This window comes from Stegostoma tigrinum, chromosome 4 (assembly GCF_030684315.1).
Source record: "Stegostoma tigrinum isolate sSteTig4 chromosome 4, sSteTig4.hap1, whole genome shotgun sequence".
NCBI classification, from domain to species: Eukaryota; Metazoa; Chordata; class Chondrichthyes; order Orectolobiformes; family Stegostomatidae; genus Stegostoma; species Stegostoma tigrinum.
This window is the reverse complement of record NC_081357.1, coordinates 98,863,016-98,880,769: the sequence shown is the minus strand read 5'-3', so window position 1 is coordinate 98,880,769 and position 17,754 is coordinate 98,863,016. Positions and strand designations below refer to the sequence as shown.

The following is a 17,754-nucleotide window of genomic DNA, read 5'->3' as shown; positions in this document are numbered from 1 at the left end:
AATAGTCCATGTACTGTAAACACCAGGAACCTCATTAGTTCTCCCCCATAGGTAGGTACCGATGTACCAATGAGAAACACTACATCGGACAAACAGGAAGGAAACTAACAACAAGAGTACATGAACACCAACTGGCCACAAAAAGACACGACCAGTACTCACTCATCTCAATCCACATGGACAAGGAGAGCCACCAATTCAACTGGGACAACACTAAGATCCTGGGACAAGCTAAGCAAAACAGGCACAGGAATTTCTAGAAGCCTGCACTTCACTAAGTATGCAATTAATAAACACATAGAACTTGACCCCATATACAGTCCACTATGAAGGAAAACCAGAAATGAGGCAATCCAGCTCAACAGACTCCAGAGTTCAAAAACCAGGCAGGAAAACACACTGACGCTTCATCGGAGGCTGCACTGAGGGGGTTACCCAGCCTGGTAACGAAACATCTGCAAAACAACAAACCAGCTCAGCGAGCCAACCAACCTCATTTCCCTCCTTTTTGATCCCTCGATTAACTTCACCAGTGCACCTCTGCAAACGGAGAGTTATATCTCAGGGGAAAAAGTCTCACACTCAAGATGCTTTCTCATCATAATCAGGGCTATTGGATATATAACGGGAAAACAGGGTTTTGTCCCCCCCAGGGGACGATGGTGTATATTAGGTGGGTCGATAGAATGCAAGCTCCAGTTATAACAAGGATGATCCCAAAGTGGGTCAGCGTACTCCACCTAGTCCCAAATGGCCATCAACTGGTTCCAAGGGTGTAATAATCCAGCATCTATTTTAAATCCACTAACTCCTATAGCTACACTGGGCTACACCTCCTCTCACCCACCCTCCTGCGAGGATGTGATCCCTTTCTCCAATTCCTCTGCCTCCCCCAGATCTGCTACCAAGATGGAGCATTCCACTCCCAGACATCTCAAATGTCCTCCTATTTCAAGGACAGGAAGATACCCCTCAGATGATCAAAAATACCCTCAAACTGCATCTCTTGCACTTCCAACCTCAAATCCCCTCCACTTAGCAAAAATAAAGACAGCATCCCTCTGGTCATCACATACCACCTCACTAGCCTCAGCATCCAGTGTACTATTTTCCCCCACCTACAATCTGACACCAAAAACCAAAGATATAATTCCCTTCCCACCGCAATCTGCCTTCCAGAGGGACTGCTCTTTCTGTGACTCCCTCGTCCGCTCCACACTCCCTGCTACCCTCACCACCCCTGGCATCTTTCTTTGCAACTGCAGGAAGTCCTACAACTGCCCCTACACCACCTCCCTCACCTCCATCCAAGGCACCAAACAAACCTTCCACATCAGACAGGGGTTGACCTGCACATCCGCTAACGTGGTCTACTGCATCCACTGCTCCGGATGTGATCTCCTGTACATCGGTGAGACCAAGCGGAGGCTCAGAGCTCACTTTAAGAGCAACTGCACTCTGTTCACAATAAATAACAACACCATTCAACTGGATGACAGTCCATCCTGGGCGTCCTCCAGTGTCACAATGACGCCACCTGCAAACTGGAGGAGCAGCACCTCCTATTCTGCGTTGGGTGCAAACAGCCCAGTGGCCTAAATGTGGATTTTGCCAGTTTCAAAACCTCCCCATCCCCAGCCCTCCCTCTCATCTCTGCCTCCTTGACCTCACACAACCTGTCCATCTTCTCTCCCACCTATCCACCACACCCACCTCACTGACCAATCCCCACCACTCCCTACCTGCACTCACCAGTCACCATCACACCTACCCTCCCCTGCCCCAACCCTCCTCTATTTATTTCTGAGCTCCCCTTCCCTCCTCCCCGACCCGAAACACCAGCCTTCCTGCTCCTCTGATGCTGCCAGGCCTGCTGTGTTCATCCAGCTCTGCACACAGTTATCTCTGACTCCAGAGGTGTGTAATGACATCCCTAAGCAGGTTGATTAAAAGTTATATGGACAAAGGAAAAACATATGCTTTGTTGCCAGTTCAGTCTCACACTCCTCAAATCCCCGCCCCCGGGAAGTCCCTGATCTCCGTTGCCACAGTTCCGGAGACCAGCCCCGCCCTCGGGCGGCCGCCTGGTCACGTGGCCCATGGCCACTCCACCCTAAACGGCGACTCCGTTTTGCCGCTTATGTTGCGTCAGTGCCGTAAAATGAGCACTGACTTCCAGCAGCTGCTTTAGTGTTGAAGCATGGGGAAGCCGCGCAGGAAAGGTCGGTTCGTTAGTTTATTCTGAAGTGTTCTCACTTCCAGATTGTTGATTTATTTTTGGGCGCTGTACGAGACAATGCACCCGCCCCGCCGTCAGGAGACGCTAAGTCTCCAAAAATACTAACGAACAAGCAAACGTGTCCAAAGCACCTTCAGGTTTTCTGCTGTATTTCCCATCGGTTGGAACGAGCAGCGAAATACAACGTTTGCAATGTCAGCTTATATTGCCCGTGTTACAGAAAAGATATGGTGATTCTGGGCGGTCTGTAGAAAGAAGGACTCAGCGCAGTAATCGCAGAGTTGTGAGTTACAGAGTACTGAAACAGACCTTTCGGACCAACTCGTCTATGCTGACCAGATATCCTGTATAAGTCTAGTCCCATTTGGCCCATATCCCTCTGAATCTTTCCTATCTATATACTCATCCCTTTTAAATGTTGTAGTTGTACCCGCCTCCACCACTTCCTCTGGCAGTTCATTCCATACACACACCACACTCTGTGTGGGAAAACGTTGTCCCTTTTATATCTTTCCCTCTCACCTTTAACATATGCCCTCTAGTTTTGGACTCACCCACACAGGGGAAAAGACCTTGTCTATTCACCTTATTCGTGACTCTCTCATGATTTTATAAACATCTATAAGGCCACCTCTCACCATCTGATGCTCTCGAGAAAAAAGCCCCAGTCTGTTCAGCCTCAAACCCTCCTACCCTGGCAATATCCTTAAGTCTTTTCTGAACCCTTTCTAGTTTCACCACATCCTTCCTATAGCAAGGAGACCCGAATTGTACACAATATTCAAATAGTGGTCTAACCAAAGTCCTGTACAGTGGCAACATTCTCTCCCAACTCCTATACTCGATGCACTGACCACTAAAGGCAAGCATACCAAATGCTTTCTTCAATATTCTATCTACCTGTAACTCCACTTTCAATGATCAATGAGCCTGCACACCAAGGTCTCTTTATTCATTGATACTTCCCAGGACCTTACCATTATGTGTATAAGTCCTGCCCTGATTTGTGTCTCCAAAATGCAGCACCTCACATTTTTATAAATTAAATTCCATCTGCCACTCCTTAGCCCATTGGCCCATCTGATATCCTGTTGTACTCTGAGTTAACCTTCTTCACTGTCGACTACACCTCCAATTTTAGTGCCATTTGCAAATTTTAACCATTCCTCCTGTGTTCGCATCCAAATTTATTATATAAGTGACAAAAAGCAGTGGACCCAGCACTGATCCTTGTGGCACACCGCTGTTCACAGGCCTCCAGTCTGAAAAGTAACCCTGTATCACCACCCTCTGTCTTCTACCTTTGAGCCAGTACTGTATCCAAGTAGGTATTCTGTGTTATCAGACCTTGCAAACCAGTCTACCATGAGCAACCCTGTCAGATGCCTTCCTGAAGTCCATTTAAATCACATCCACCTGTGGAGAATGTTGGAGGTGTTGGACTTTCAGGGGAATATGGCACTGATAGCCAGCTTTCTGGTACTGAGACTGGCTGTAATGTAACGAGGAGTACACCAGATTGTGATCGGGAACTCCAGTCAGAGGCACAGACAGACGTTTCTGCAGCTGAAAGCAAGACATCAAAATGGTGTGTTGGCAAAAGATCAAAGATATCTCAGAGAGGGTTCAGAATATTCTCAAAGGGGAGGGGGACCAGAAGGAGGAGGTTGTTCACATTGGAACTAATGACATAGGAAGAGATAAGGAAAAGATTCTGAGGAAGGAATGTAGCAAGTTAGGCAGGAATTTAAAAAGAAGGTCCTTGAGGGTAGTGAGATATGGATTACTCCCGGTGCCACAAGCTAGTGGGGGTAGGAATAGCATGATAGAACAGATGAATGCGTTGCTGTAGAGTTGGTACAGTTGAGAAGGATTCACATTTTTGAGTCATTGGAATCTTTTCTGGGGCAGGAGTGACCTCTATGAGAAGGACGGAGTGCAACTGAATTGGAAGGAGACTAATATATATTGTTGGGGATATTTGCTGCAGTTGCTTGGGAGGATTTATACTAGTAAGTGGAGAGAGTGGGAATGGGACCCAGGAAGACAGTGAGGAAAGAGCACTTGGAGATTGATACGGTTGGGAAAAGAGTAAGTCAGACAGTCAGGGAAGGCAGGAACAAAGCAGAGAATGAGGTAGGAATGATAAATTAAACTGCATTTATTTCACTGCAAGAAGCCTAACATGTTTGGCAGATGAACTTGGGGCATGGTTGAGGATATGGGTTTGGGATGTCATCGCAGTTGTAGAGATGTGATTTAGCGATGGACAAGACTGGCAGCTTAATGTTCCAGGGTATAGATGCTATTGGAAGTGTAGAAAGGGGAGCGAGAGAGGTTACAACTATGAGGAAAGACTGAACAGGATTTTTTTTTATTTAGGGAAGAGAAGGTGAGGGGTGACCTGACAGAAGTCCTTAAATTATGTTTGATAGGCTAGATACAGAGGTGATGTCTCCATTTGTGAGGGAGAACGACTGCATCTCTCATATGAAAGCTACGATTAAGTCTCCTGCCACCACACTGTCATGTTGTGTATTCCAGATATTAACCAGTTGCTGAGGTTACAAAATGTTCTTTCTCATGCTGCTGTTGTTTCTTTTGCCAATCATCTTAAAGTAATGTTTTCTGTTGTGTGATCCTTTAACTAACGGGCATGTTTGTAGGCGTGGGGCATAATCTTGGAGGAGGAAGCACTTACAATCCTATCCATTGTTTCTGCAAACCCAGTGGGGGGGCTACAGCTCTTGGATTGGAAAGTGCTGTGTTGGGGAACGACATAAAACTACTCCCACCAATGTTTCTTGTGCTTTATTTCCTAATTACACCGATACTGTTTTTAAGCCTTCCTCTCTACTGTTTTTATTTCTTTCTGTCTTAGTAGCGTAACTCCTGCTTTTCCATTTTGACTATCTTGTGTGCAAATCAAGTTTCCCAGAATATTTAGTCCCTGTAACCATGCCTCATTAATGGCTACAAGACCAGCAATTATAAAACTATTTATCTATTTATACCATTAATTCATTGATGATCTAATTCTACACGCATTCAAACTATTAGCCATTTGTTATCAGGTATGGCTGGAGCATATAAAATGTTTTTTGACCGTAAAGATAACCCCTGCCTCTCTTTCTCCCTTCCACTCTAACAAATGAGGTTATGGACTCCTAGCTCTACCTTCTTTCACTTCTTGCTTTCTCACTCATGTTACTTTACAAACAAACAGCTGTCCATTTCTACAAAAGTCGCACCTTGCACATCTCTCCTTGTCTGTTGCTGTCCAATTTTCAACCTGAGTCTTTGGGTCTGTTCTAACTTCAAAGAGCTCTAACCGAAATCACATATGACACTTCAAAGAAGTATCAAAGGAACTTGTAGAGATGCCTTTTCACAGTAACATTAAAACCCATTTCTCCCTCTAGTGGATGTAAGAGATTCCAAAGCATGATTATCAAGAGAAGCAGCTAAGTTTTCCTCAACGTCCTGGCCAATATTTATATTTCAATCAATCCGTCAAACAGATGCGCTGGTCATTTATTTTCATAGTTGTTTATGGGAGCTTGCTGTGCGCAAATTACTCCTTGTGCTCCCCCAAAACATTAGTGACAGTATTATTAAAGTATTACATTGACAGTGAAAGATTTTGCAACGTCCTGAGTGGTCTTGAAAATTGCAATATAAATGCAGTTTTTTTTCCTCTAAGTATGGATGTGGTATATCATTACTCCTTATCCATCCTAGTCTGTCTCCAGCCATTAACAGTTGTTGCCAATGCCTGTCTTCTTCAGTCTGGCCAGAGGGACTGCCTTTACTTGTTCCACTGTGAACAATAACTTCTGTTCCTGCAGCTACGCTTAACTTTCAGACTTTCCCAACTTTTGGCATTGATCTCTTCCTTTTCTGCATGCAGACCAAGCCTTGACTTCAGTTCACTCAAAAGCACCTTTATAATCAATTCCATACCCTTATCCAATCCTCTTCAGTATGATGAATCCATCTGCAACCTTCCTTCCCACCCTATAAAACCAGGCTGTTTCCGACTCCATTTATCTTCCCTTGGGAAAGATTGCCTATTTCCAATTGCGTAACATTGTCAAACTCCACACCCAGCTTAGCTCATCCACTATTGAACCCTTGTGTGCTGTTATGTTCACCAGACCTGACTATTCCAGTACACTTCCTACTAGCCTCCCATCCTCAACCTTGGATAAAGTTTGGTTATCTGGTTTCTATCTTGTCCTCAGTCAAAAATCACACGGCGCTAGGTTATAGTCCGACAGGTTTGTTTGAAAGCACAAGCTTTTCGAGCCTCACCCGTCCTTCAGGTGTTATTGAGAGATGGTAAATTCCCAAATTCCTTTGAATTCACTGTCCTGAGAGAAGTAAAGTACAAAGCAATTGGGGGATGTATATATACATATTAATCAATTAAAACATTGTAACTGATTAAAGATTTAACAACATCTTGGGTTTGTTTAATACATCCTCATCAGTGTGTGACCCTGTTATCTTTTACTTATAAATTCTTTGTCTGATGTTACCTATCTCACTAACACCTGAAGGAGGAGTGAGGCTCCAAAAGCGTGTCATTTCAAATAAACCTGTTGGCCTGTAACCTAGTGGCGTGTGATTTCTGACCTTGTCCACCCCAATGCAACACTGGCACTTCTTTATCATGTCCTTGGTCAATTGCTGCTCACAAATCACCCTCATGATTGGTGGGCTGGGAGGCAATGTCACCAACCTGTCGAGTTTAAAATTCTCAACCTCATTTTCAAATTATCTTGCCTCTCTCTGTTTCTGTAATTTTCTCCACCCTGTAATCTCCCCCAAACACACAAACACTTACACCATTCCTTGACAATTCCTTTAATCTCTCATCAGTAACCTTGTCTTCAGCTATCTTGACAGCAAGCTCCGGAACTCCCTGTCTAAAACCCTTTAACCTGTCTACTTATATTTCTTCTATAATCCCTTTTTTGACTGAGCTTCTGGTTACCTGTCCTGCAATGTCATCCTTTAGCTCCTGGTACATTTCCGCCTGATTACACCTGTGTGAAGTACCTTAACATGTGATCTTTTACAGTGGAGTTCAGCCATGCTGAGCGGATGATGATGACAATTGCCGATGTCCTCAAGCAGCTGATTGAAGCTCATGAACAGGGGAAGGATGTTAACCTTAATAAGTAGGTATACTTGCACTGAACTGCTTATGATAGAGGTTTCCAAGCAGTAACACCATCAGAACTCAAATGAGATTTTTTTCTAGAAATTGCTCCTCCTCCAGCGTATGTTTTTGAGCAGATCTGACCAGTTCATTTATCAATTCATAGGTGAGTGAGGAAAGGCTTCCCTAACCTTGACTGTCTCCTGCTCCCTTTAGTCAGTTTCTCTTCCCCCGTGATTCGATTGAGCCAATGTTAAATGGTACTGTTGTGAAGCTTTGTTTCTGTCAAGATTAGCTTGTACAACAATGTCTCTAGCAGGAGCAGGAATATGGTGCAAACTTCAGTACAGCCTTATTCAGCCACCCTGGGACAGTCCCGTAAATTATTTAGATACTAGCTAATCTGTTACTTCACTACATTTCCCCACTTCATGCTGTAATTCTTAATAGGTTTGTTTAACCTTCTCAGGCATGAGGGTTTCATTTGAGGGAGACAGTTCCAGATTTCGTTTTGCTGATTAATTTCACTCCTAAACGATCTAGCTGTTATTTTAAGCTAAGGCCACCTTGATCATCATTTGGTAAAGCGCCACATCAATGTTTATTTTTTAGTGTGAAAAATAAAACCTCATGAAGTTAGGGATAATGTGTTGGCATGACTAGAAGATTCACTTGCTTAGAACGTAACAGCATAAACATAAATGGATCATTTTCTCATCATCATGATGCACTGAGTGGTGTGCCATAGGGATCAGTGATGGGGTGTCAACTTTTTTTTTAAACAATTTATATAAGTAATTTAGATTTAGGGACCAAAAGTATCGTTGCTAAGTTTGCTAAATGACAAAAAAAGTAGGAAAGTAAGTTGTGAAGATGATTTAAGGAGGCTACGAAACAATAATGATAGGTTTTGTAAATATCTGGCAGATGGACTACAATGTGAGAAAATGTAAAATTGTCCATTTTGGCAGGAGGAATACAAAAGAAGCATATGGTGAGAAATTGCAGAGGGATCTGTCCTTATGAATGAATTGCAAAAGGCTAGTGTGCAAGTAGCACAATTAATTAGAAAAGCTAATAGGATTTTATCATTTATCATAGGGGGAATAGAATACAGAATTGTCAATGTTATGCTGCGGTTATACAGAACATTGATGGGACCTCATCTTGAGGACTGAATATAATTTTGGTCCATTCCTTGGAAGACATTCAGTGAAGGTTTATTAAACTAATACAAGGAATGGGTTTGTTGCCTTATGAGCAAAGGTTGGACAGGCTAGACCTGTATCTTTGGGGGTTTAGAAGAGTAAGACGCAACTTATTTGGAACATATAAGATCCTGAGGGGTCTTTGCAGGGTGTATGTGGAAAGTTTGTCTTCTCTTATGGAAGAATCTAGAACCAAGAGTCACTGTTTTATGCAGAGGCATTGACCATTTCAGACAGAGATGAGACTTTTTTGGGCATTTGTGTGTTTGGAGTGCCCTTCCTCTCAAATCTAGAGGAAACAGAGTATTTGGATTATTTATAAGTCTGAGGTAGATATATCCTTGACAAACAAGGTGGACAAAGGTGATCAGGGAGAGCTGAGAACATGGAGTTCATAGAATCCCTACAGTGTGGAAACAGGCCCTTCAGCCCAACAAGTCCACACCGCCCCTTGAAGCATTCCACCTAGACCCATCCCCCTATAACCCACACATCCCTGAACACTGCGGGCAATTTAGCATGGCCAATTCATCTAGCCCGCACATCTTTGGACTGTGGGAGGAAACTGGAGGGCCCGGAGGAAACCCACGCAGGTACGGAGAGAGTGCGCAAACTCCACACATGGTCGCCCGAGGGTGGAATTGAACCCGGGTTCCTGACACTGTGAGGCAGCATGGTTAACCACTGAGCCACCATTGCTGCCCCAGTTGAGTTTACAGTCATATCAGTAATGATCCGTTTGAAAGATGGAGCAAGCTCATGGGTCTAAGAGTCCTATTTCTGCTCATAACTGTTATGTTAATGTATTCTGGACTCAGCCTGTCAGAGCAAAGAATTCTTCCTGTCTACTGTCACCAATTTCTTTATCATTGGAATTCAACATTGCAGTTAAAACCTTTTAGCGCTCAATTTTGTCTATGCTGTGTGCTTTGTTATTCATTTGAAATAGTTAGATAATAAAAATCTGTTGATTTTAAAAAATGAAATAGCTTTGGATTACCAAATGTAAACTGTGCCATGAATGTTGTCAGAATCATCAATATTATCATGAAAACAATAAAGAACTGTAATGTGATTTGCTGCCAGTGTAGTAGGATGCTCATTTTCTTTAAACCAATTCTATTACATTCTTTCACTGTGTGTACACTTGAAATGTTGATTTTTTTTTGTCTGATTCTTCCACTAGGGATATTTCTCCACATTAAGTATTCTATCTGAATGCATGTTATTGAATGAACTAAGGCTGGGCTTCACCGTGTAGTGGTTTGTTAATAAATGCAAAGGTAGAGTTAGTGTATCCATGTCAAATAGCACATACGCAACCAACATCAAGAATGATCCAAAAAATGTAGCTGATCTGCTCTCTTGGGACCTGACCTGACCTGCTTGAGACAGACTTCTAAAGTCAGGAGGTAGATTTTGAAGCAGGTTACTTATTTTCACTGTGCACTCCAGGTGCATGTCTACATTGAGGAACCAGCCTACAGTCGGTTCTGCTGTAATGCAATAGTTGTGTTCCTGTGCAACATCGCGTTATAGAAGATCGCACTATAGAAATAACAGAGGCGATGGGAAAAGTGGGGTTAGGGGCAGACCACCAAAAAATATCACTCAAAAGCCTAACACAAAGGACAACTCAGTTTGAATAAATGTTTAATTCATATGTAATAATGAATTAAATGTAAATTTAACATCTTACCTTGAAAAAACGTTGCGATGACTTGATAAGGGAGGTGCTAGCATTGCATGTATTCAGGACAAAGCCCACAAAACAATCAAGTGATGTTGACACGTACTCCTCTGCGCACCGATGGAATTGCATTGTAGCCAACACAAGTTTCCGTTTCGAAAATAGTGATCCCCTATTTGTCAGTTGCATTACAGACGATTGCATTGCTGGAACACTTCTTATAGCAGAACTGATTGTACAACTAATTGGACATGCTCCTTTGACCTTCACCTGTGCTGATTTCAGTTGTTTCTCCCTACGCACAAGGCTGTACAAAATCCCGACCAGATGCCTAGTACTAGTTCTTATTTCCTCCTGTCTGATTCTAAAACATAGGTGTATAGTCGATTAAGACACTGTTGGAAATTATATTTATAACCGATGCTTTACTAATAGTGTTCAGTCCAGTGCAGGTAACCATGTCTAAAGTGGAATGTTAAACCACAGAGTGGTCTAAAACCGATAGTGTTACTGCACATGGACAGTGAATAACTCAGATAGAAATACTACACATAGATTTAGAAAATATCAGGTAAATCCAGTACATGCAGAGGGACTGAATATTAGAAAAGTTCTGAATTCCTGGCACCCAGGGTGAGTGATACCATCCCTTCCATGAAGATTAGATGGCGTATCTAGTGCTCTTGTCATTACCAATTTATGATAAGGCATTTAGTGAGAGAATCAAAAGGGTGATGTAAGGAATGAGGGGCTATCAGGTCTTGAACCCCGAAGGTAGCAAGATTGCCTGAGATATTCTTGTGCAGTCCTGGTTATTGTTACATAGGAACAACAGTAGACCATTCAGCTCCTCAAGCCTGATCCACCACTCATTGAGATTATGGCTGATCTGTGCTTACTAGTCAGTGTTGCTTATTTTTTAAATTTATTTTCAAAATTTGAACTGTGTTCCTGCTGCACGATGTAAGTAATCTAGCCCTGGATGTACCCTGTACACCACAATAACATGCACCACACTGCTAATCTGGAATTAGGAGTCTAACAATGACCATGAAGCCAATGTCGATTGTCAGGAAAAGCTCCTCTAGTTCACTAATGTCCTTTTAGGGAAGGAAACTGCCATCCATAACTGTTCTGGCCTACGTGTGACTCCAAACCCATACCATAGTGGTTGACTGTCACCCGCCCTCTGGGCAATAAATGCTGGCCTAGCCAGTGATGCCCTCATCCCGTGAATGAATTTCAAAAGACTCATATTTATTTATTGTCTTTATTGCAGTGAAACACCCTAAGGCACTTGACAGGAATGTAAAGTAGATGAAATAAAGACTGAGACACAGAAGGAAATATTGGTAGAGGTGACCAAAAGCTTGCTCAGTGTTGGGTTTTAAGGACCATATTAAAGGAAGGCGGCTAAGGAGGAATTCCAGACTTTTGTACCCGGGCAGTTGAAGACGTGACTAGCAGTAGTGGAGTAATTAAAATTGATGATGCTCAAGATGTTGTAGAGGGGAGCCTAGATTTTAGAATCAGGATCCTTGATACTAACAGGAATTGTAACACTAGAGAAAGCATTGCTGATGATGAGATCATTGAACAGTGGGCAGTTGAATCCCATGCTTTCCCTAGCAGTGATGTCAGACAGTGAATTGGTGTCCTGCAGTAAGTTAGAATCCCAGTCCGACAGCTTTGGAATACCTGCCTCTGGCTACTGAATGATCAGGTTCGGGTGGAATTGGGTGCTGCTAGTTTCACATTCCTATCTATTGTTTTCCTGCTATCTGTCTTTTAATGTTTGACCTTGACTCTCTTTTTGAACAAGAGTGAAAACAAAAACTTCATCCAAGTATGGCCTGACTTCGCAACCTCGTCTTGTGGACATCATTGCAGCTGTGCCCCCTCAATACAGAAAGGTGCTAATACCAAAACTGAAAGCAAAACCCATCCGGACAGCCAGCGGGGTAAGTAGTAAAATAGCTTATAAAATGGATTTAAGTACAATAATGGCTCACATACTGACAAACATGCAAAGACAGCGTGTAGTCAAGTAGGCATCCATGACAGAGAGAAAAACCTGTTGTGAGTTCACCCTTGAATTATTGAGTGATCTCATTTAATGAAGCTAAATCTTATTCTGAATTTGTTCTAATTGCCTTTATTATTTTGGCAACTGTCAGTTCAGCTCCAGGACATTTGTGTAGAAGATTTCCAGGCTACTGTCCTAGGCCCAGCCATCTTTAGTGGTTTATTAATGACATTTCCTTCACCATAAGGTCAGAAGTGGAGATGTTTGTTCATGCTTACTAAATATTCAGTACCTTTTGTGACTTCTCACACAGACGCAGTCCATGTTCAAATGCAGCAAGACCAGGACAAGTGTTCAAGTTTGGACTGACACATAGCAGTAATGTTTGTGCCATGCAAGTGCTAGACAATGGCCATCTTCAAAAAGGGAAACTCTAACCATTGCCTACTGGCATTTAATCACATTTCCATCACTGAAGCCTCCACTGTCATCATCCTGGATGTTAACATTAACCAGAATCTGAACTGAACTTGCAATGAATGTACTGTGACTACAAGAGCAGGTCAGAAGCTTGGAATACTGCAGTGAGTAATTCGCCTCCTGACTCCCCAGAGTCTGTCCTCATCTACAAAGCACATGTCAGCTGAATGAGTGCAGCTCCAACAGCACGCAAGAAACTTGATACTATCCAAAACAATGCAGTCAATTTGATTGCCACTGTATCCACAAACATTCACTATCTCCATCACCAATGCTCAGAGGCTATAGCTGTGTACATCTACAAGCTGCAGTGCACAAATTCACCAAGGTTCCTTAAACAGCATCTTTGAAACCCACAACTACTGCTGTCTAGTAGGACAATGGTGGCAGATATATTGGAACATCACCACCTCTCCAAGCCACTCATCATCCTGACTTAGAACTATATCACCATGCTGCAATGTTATGACTAAAGCAGTTCAAGTAGGCAGTTCACCGCTACCTTCCTGAGAACAACAGGTATAAATGGCAATAAATGCTGGCCCACCCAATAACACCCACATATCATGAATGAATGCATTTTTTAAAAAAATCACCTTAGAAACTCCTGTGGTTCTTATTTTCTCATCATTTACCAGCTCAACCCATGAATCAAAACAATTTGCGTCCCTTCTAACAATTTGACCTATTTGTTGATTCACGTATCCAAATTAGGACTTGAGAGCTGGATGCTTATTGCAAAATGCCAGTACATTTGGTGATACCACAGAAGTGATCTGTCTGATGAGGGGCCTACCAAGTAGGAGACTTTAAACAGGAATTGACTGGAGCTCGAACAGTTCATCCACTTCACCGCCCATCTCTTCCTCCGTTACATTGATGACTGTATCGGCGCCGCCTCTTGCTCCCCAGAGGAGCTCGAACAGTTCATCCACTTCACCAACACCTTCCACCCCAACCTTCAGTTCACCTGGGCCACCTCCAGCACATCCCTCACCTTCCTGGACCTCTCAGTCTCCATCTCAGGCAACCAGCTTGTAACTGATGTCCATTTCAAGCCCACCGACTCCCACAGCTACCTAGAATACACCTCCTCCCACCCACCCTCCTGCAAAAATTCCATCCCCTATTCCCAATTCCTCTGCCTCCGCCGCATCTGCTCCCACGATGAGGCATTCCACTCCCGCATATCCCAGATGTCCAAGTTCTTCAAGGACCGCAACTTTCCCCCCACAGTGGTCGAGAACGCCCTTGACCACGTCTCCCGCATTTCCCGCAACACATCCCTCACACCCCGCCCCCGCCACTACCGCCCAAAGAGGAACCCCCTCGTTCTCACACACCACCCCACCAACCTCCGGATACAACGCATCATCCTCCGACACTTGCGCCATCTACAATCCGACCCCACCACCCAAGACATTTTTCCATCCCCACCCTTGTCTGCTTTCCGGAGAGACCACTCTTTCCGTGACTCCCTTGTTCGCTTCACACTGCCCTCCAACCCCACCACACCCGGCACCTTCCCCTGCAACCGCAGGAAATGCTACACTTGCCCCCACACCACCTCTCTCACCCCTATCCCAGACCCCAAGATGACTTTCCATATTAAGCAGAGGTTCACCACATCTGCCAATGTGGTATACTGCATCATTTGTACCCAGTGTGGTTTCTTCTACATTGGGGAAACCAAGCGGAGGCCTGGGGACTGCTTTGCAGAACACCTCCGCTCGGTTCGCAATAAACAACTGCACCTCCCAGTCGCAACCATTTCCACTCCCCCTCCCATTCTTTAGATGACATGTCCATCATGGGCCTCCTGCAGTGCCACAATGATGCCACCCGAAGGTTGCAGGAACATCAACTCATATTCCGCTTGGGAACCCTGCAGCCCAATGGTATCAATGTGGACTTCACCAGCTTCAAAATCTCCCCTTCCCCCACCGCATCCCAAAACCAGCCCAGTTCGTCCCCTCCCCCCACTGCACCACACAACCAGCCCAGCTCTTCCCCTCCACCCACTGCATCCCAAAACCAGTCCAACCTGTCTCTGCCTCCCTAACCTGTTCTTCCTCTCACCCATCCCTTCCTCCCACCCCAAGCCGCACCTCTATTCCCTCCCTACTAACCTCATCCCACCTCCTTGACCTGTCCGTCTTCCCTGGACTGACCTATCCCCTCCCTACCTCCCCACCTATACGCTCCTCTCCACCTATCTTCTTTTCTCTCCATCTTCGGATCGCCTCCCCCTCTCTCCCTATTTATTCCAGAACCCTCACCCCATCCCCCTCTCTGATGAAGGGTCTAGGCCCGAAATGTCAGCTTTTGTGCTCCTCAGATGCTGCTGGGCCTGCTGTGTTCATTCAGCCTCACCTTTTATTATCTTGACTGACCAGTTGTTGGCTGAATCCTTACTGCTAAAGGGACAGTTCATCAAATAACAACAAGCTTTCAATTCTGATGTCACATGAACTTGCTTTCTTGTTCTTTCAAAGCTACCTAATCAGCTGAATGTTTCCAGCATTGTTTGTTTTATTTCAAACGAGTAGCATTTTGTTTTGGGCTTTCAGTTTCTCTGGTGATTGTAAAGAATGTAAATCGTTCTTGTAGGGAACGAACCAAGAGGTGTGGTGTATACATTTTGGACATCATGCCCTAGGTTACTAGCTTCCGTCTTGATCTCAAATCCACTCTGGTTATATATATCTTGATACAGCTATTTGTTTCTTTAAAAATCTCTCATGCCTGTGTCCACAGATTGCAGTGGTTGCAGTGATGTGTAAACCACATCGATGTCCTCACATCACCTTCACAGGAAACATTTGTGTGTAAGTTCTGTTCTCTGAAATTGAAGCTCTCTCACATCAGCTCTGATTTTTTAAAAAAAAAATTTTATTTGCTGTTGATCCCTTAATTCAGTTATTAGAAACAACTTGGTTTATGACCTGAGTTATCACTCATGCTCAGTGTTTGAATGCACCACTGATGAAAGGGGGAAGTTTTGTTGCTAATTATTCTCGTTACTTCACTGTTCAGACAGCATTGCCTCTTTACACTCTCATTCCCCATAGAGGAATAATGAAAACAGGACACTGTCCAGTTTTGTAGAAAGTTGCTGTGGCTCTATCATTGCATTAACAATAGTGGTAATTTTAGTGGCCCAGGAAGTAAAAATATACTGTCAATACTGATCCGCATCAACTGATGGAAATAAGTTCTGCAGTCGCTGTGAACAAGTCTTGTTGTTTTCCTGTCACTCAGTCTGGCTGGTGGACAGCTTTAGTAGGAGAAAACCAGCAAGACCAGCCCTGTCGAAGGTTTGAATGGTGTTGCAGAGCTACACTGAGGTGCCCGTCCTTTGGTTACAGGAATTGGTTGGCTTGCAAAAAATTAGAAAAAGTGCCATAAAAAACATACAAAAGCTAATTACCATAGATGTAGTGTAAAGTTTACATGCTGCTGTTTTTTGCTGAAATAAGCAAGTTCACAAGATTTCACTTCATGCTCAGGCCACTGGTTCAACCACATTGAACCACCTCTTTACATCCCCAATTCCCAGCCATTCAACAATGGATTTCGGAATCACTTAGATTTATTTGCCAGCCAAACTCAGACCATCTGTGTAGCTTGCTGCACTTCTACCTCCGTTGTTAACATCTCATCCGTCCATAGCCACAACCCTTTCCTTAGTTAATTCTCTAAGCTCATTGTTTCAAAGAAACCTCTACCCTGCACCTACAGATATCTTCACTCGACCCAACAAGTGATCATTCAGAGATGGGACTCTGATCCCTAGGCACATATCCTTGCACCTAGTCTGTAGGTAACGCCAAACCCTACCCCTCCATTCCCTACTTTTGAGGATTGCTCATTAACTGTATCATGATCACCTGTTTTCATTGTTTGAGGATGAACTATGTAAGGCAGCCCATGGGATTTACAGACATTTGGCTGTCCAGCCATTGTCTAAGTTGTGTTGGTATTTAATTCAGCCTCAACCAGGGAATGAGGATGGTTAGTTTGCAAGTTGCAAGTGATAGTCTTATTATGCAATTGTTAACACTAAGGTTAGTTCACAACCCCTTAGGGTAAAAATCTCCAATGCGCAGATCACAGTCCTTATAACCCTCTTTAGAAAACAAGTAGTGCTAGAATATATTAGAGGATTAGAAATATTGACCTTGTTTGAGCGTAAGGAGAAGAATAAACCTGGCAATTAGAGGGCTGTCATTTTAATAACAGTGGTGGAGAAATTTGATTTTTGTTTTGTTTAAATAGCTACCTTTAAAAAATGGAGTAACAAAAGAAAAGCCAATGTGGAACAAATCAAACTTGACTAACTTGATTAATGTATTTTATAGTAAATAGGGAGGTTATCTGTTGTGTATGATATTCAAAATGTGTTTTATAACATACCACATATTGGACATGTTACCAGCATGTATACAAAATTGTTTCAGTAATAAAGCAAAACAAATTGGACTGCTGTTTGCCAGACTGGAGGGAGTTATATATTGGAATCTCCTAAGGCATCAGGGCCACTGGTGATTTTGAAATACATTGATCACTTGGGCTTAAGTCATACAGGTTGTAATTTAAAAATGCATACATGGCACAAAACAGTGAGGAAGATAATAGATTTCAAGAGGATGGAGACAGGCTGGTGGAATGGGCAGACAAATTACAGCTTCTTGAACCTGTTCTGTCATTCAATAAGTTCATGGCTGACCTTTGACCTGAATTCATTTTCATGCCCTACTTCCATATTTTCCACTTGCATTGGAATCCAAAATAAATCTTTGAATGTGCTCAGTTACTGGATCCCACAGCTTACTTGATAAGTTAATTCCAAGATCCACAATTCCACAATCAAATTTGTTACAGAAAGATGTCCTTCAGCCCATCATGTCTGGGCCAGTATATCCTTATGAGCAGAAACCTCTC

At 43.4% G+C, this 17,754-nt stretch overlaps 1 protein-coding gene across 1 annotated transcript in view; it reads left to right on the top strand.

Annotated features, from left to right (window-relative positions):
- Window positions 1–2,080: 2,080 nt before the first annotated feature.
- The window catches only part of elp3 (elongator acetyltransferase complex subunit 3), an 84,828-nt gene continuing 69,154 nt past the window's right edge, over window positions 2,081–17,754 (top strand). Inside the window, exons 1-4 of the mRNA XM_048531805.2 lie at window positions 2,081–2,222; window positions 7,326–7,425; window positions 12,127–12,265; window positions 15,568–15,638. Coding sequence (XP_048387762.1) covers window positions 2,201–2,222; window positions 7,326–7,425; window positions 12,127–12,265; window positions 15,568–15,638 — 332 coding nt within the window. The 5' untranslated portion in view covers window positions 2,081–2,200. The remainder of the gene's footprint in view (window positions 2,223–7,325; window positions 7,426–12,126; window positions 12,266–15,567; window positions 15,639–17,754) is intronic.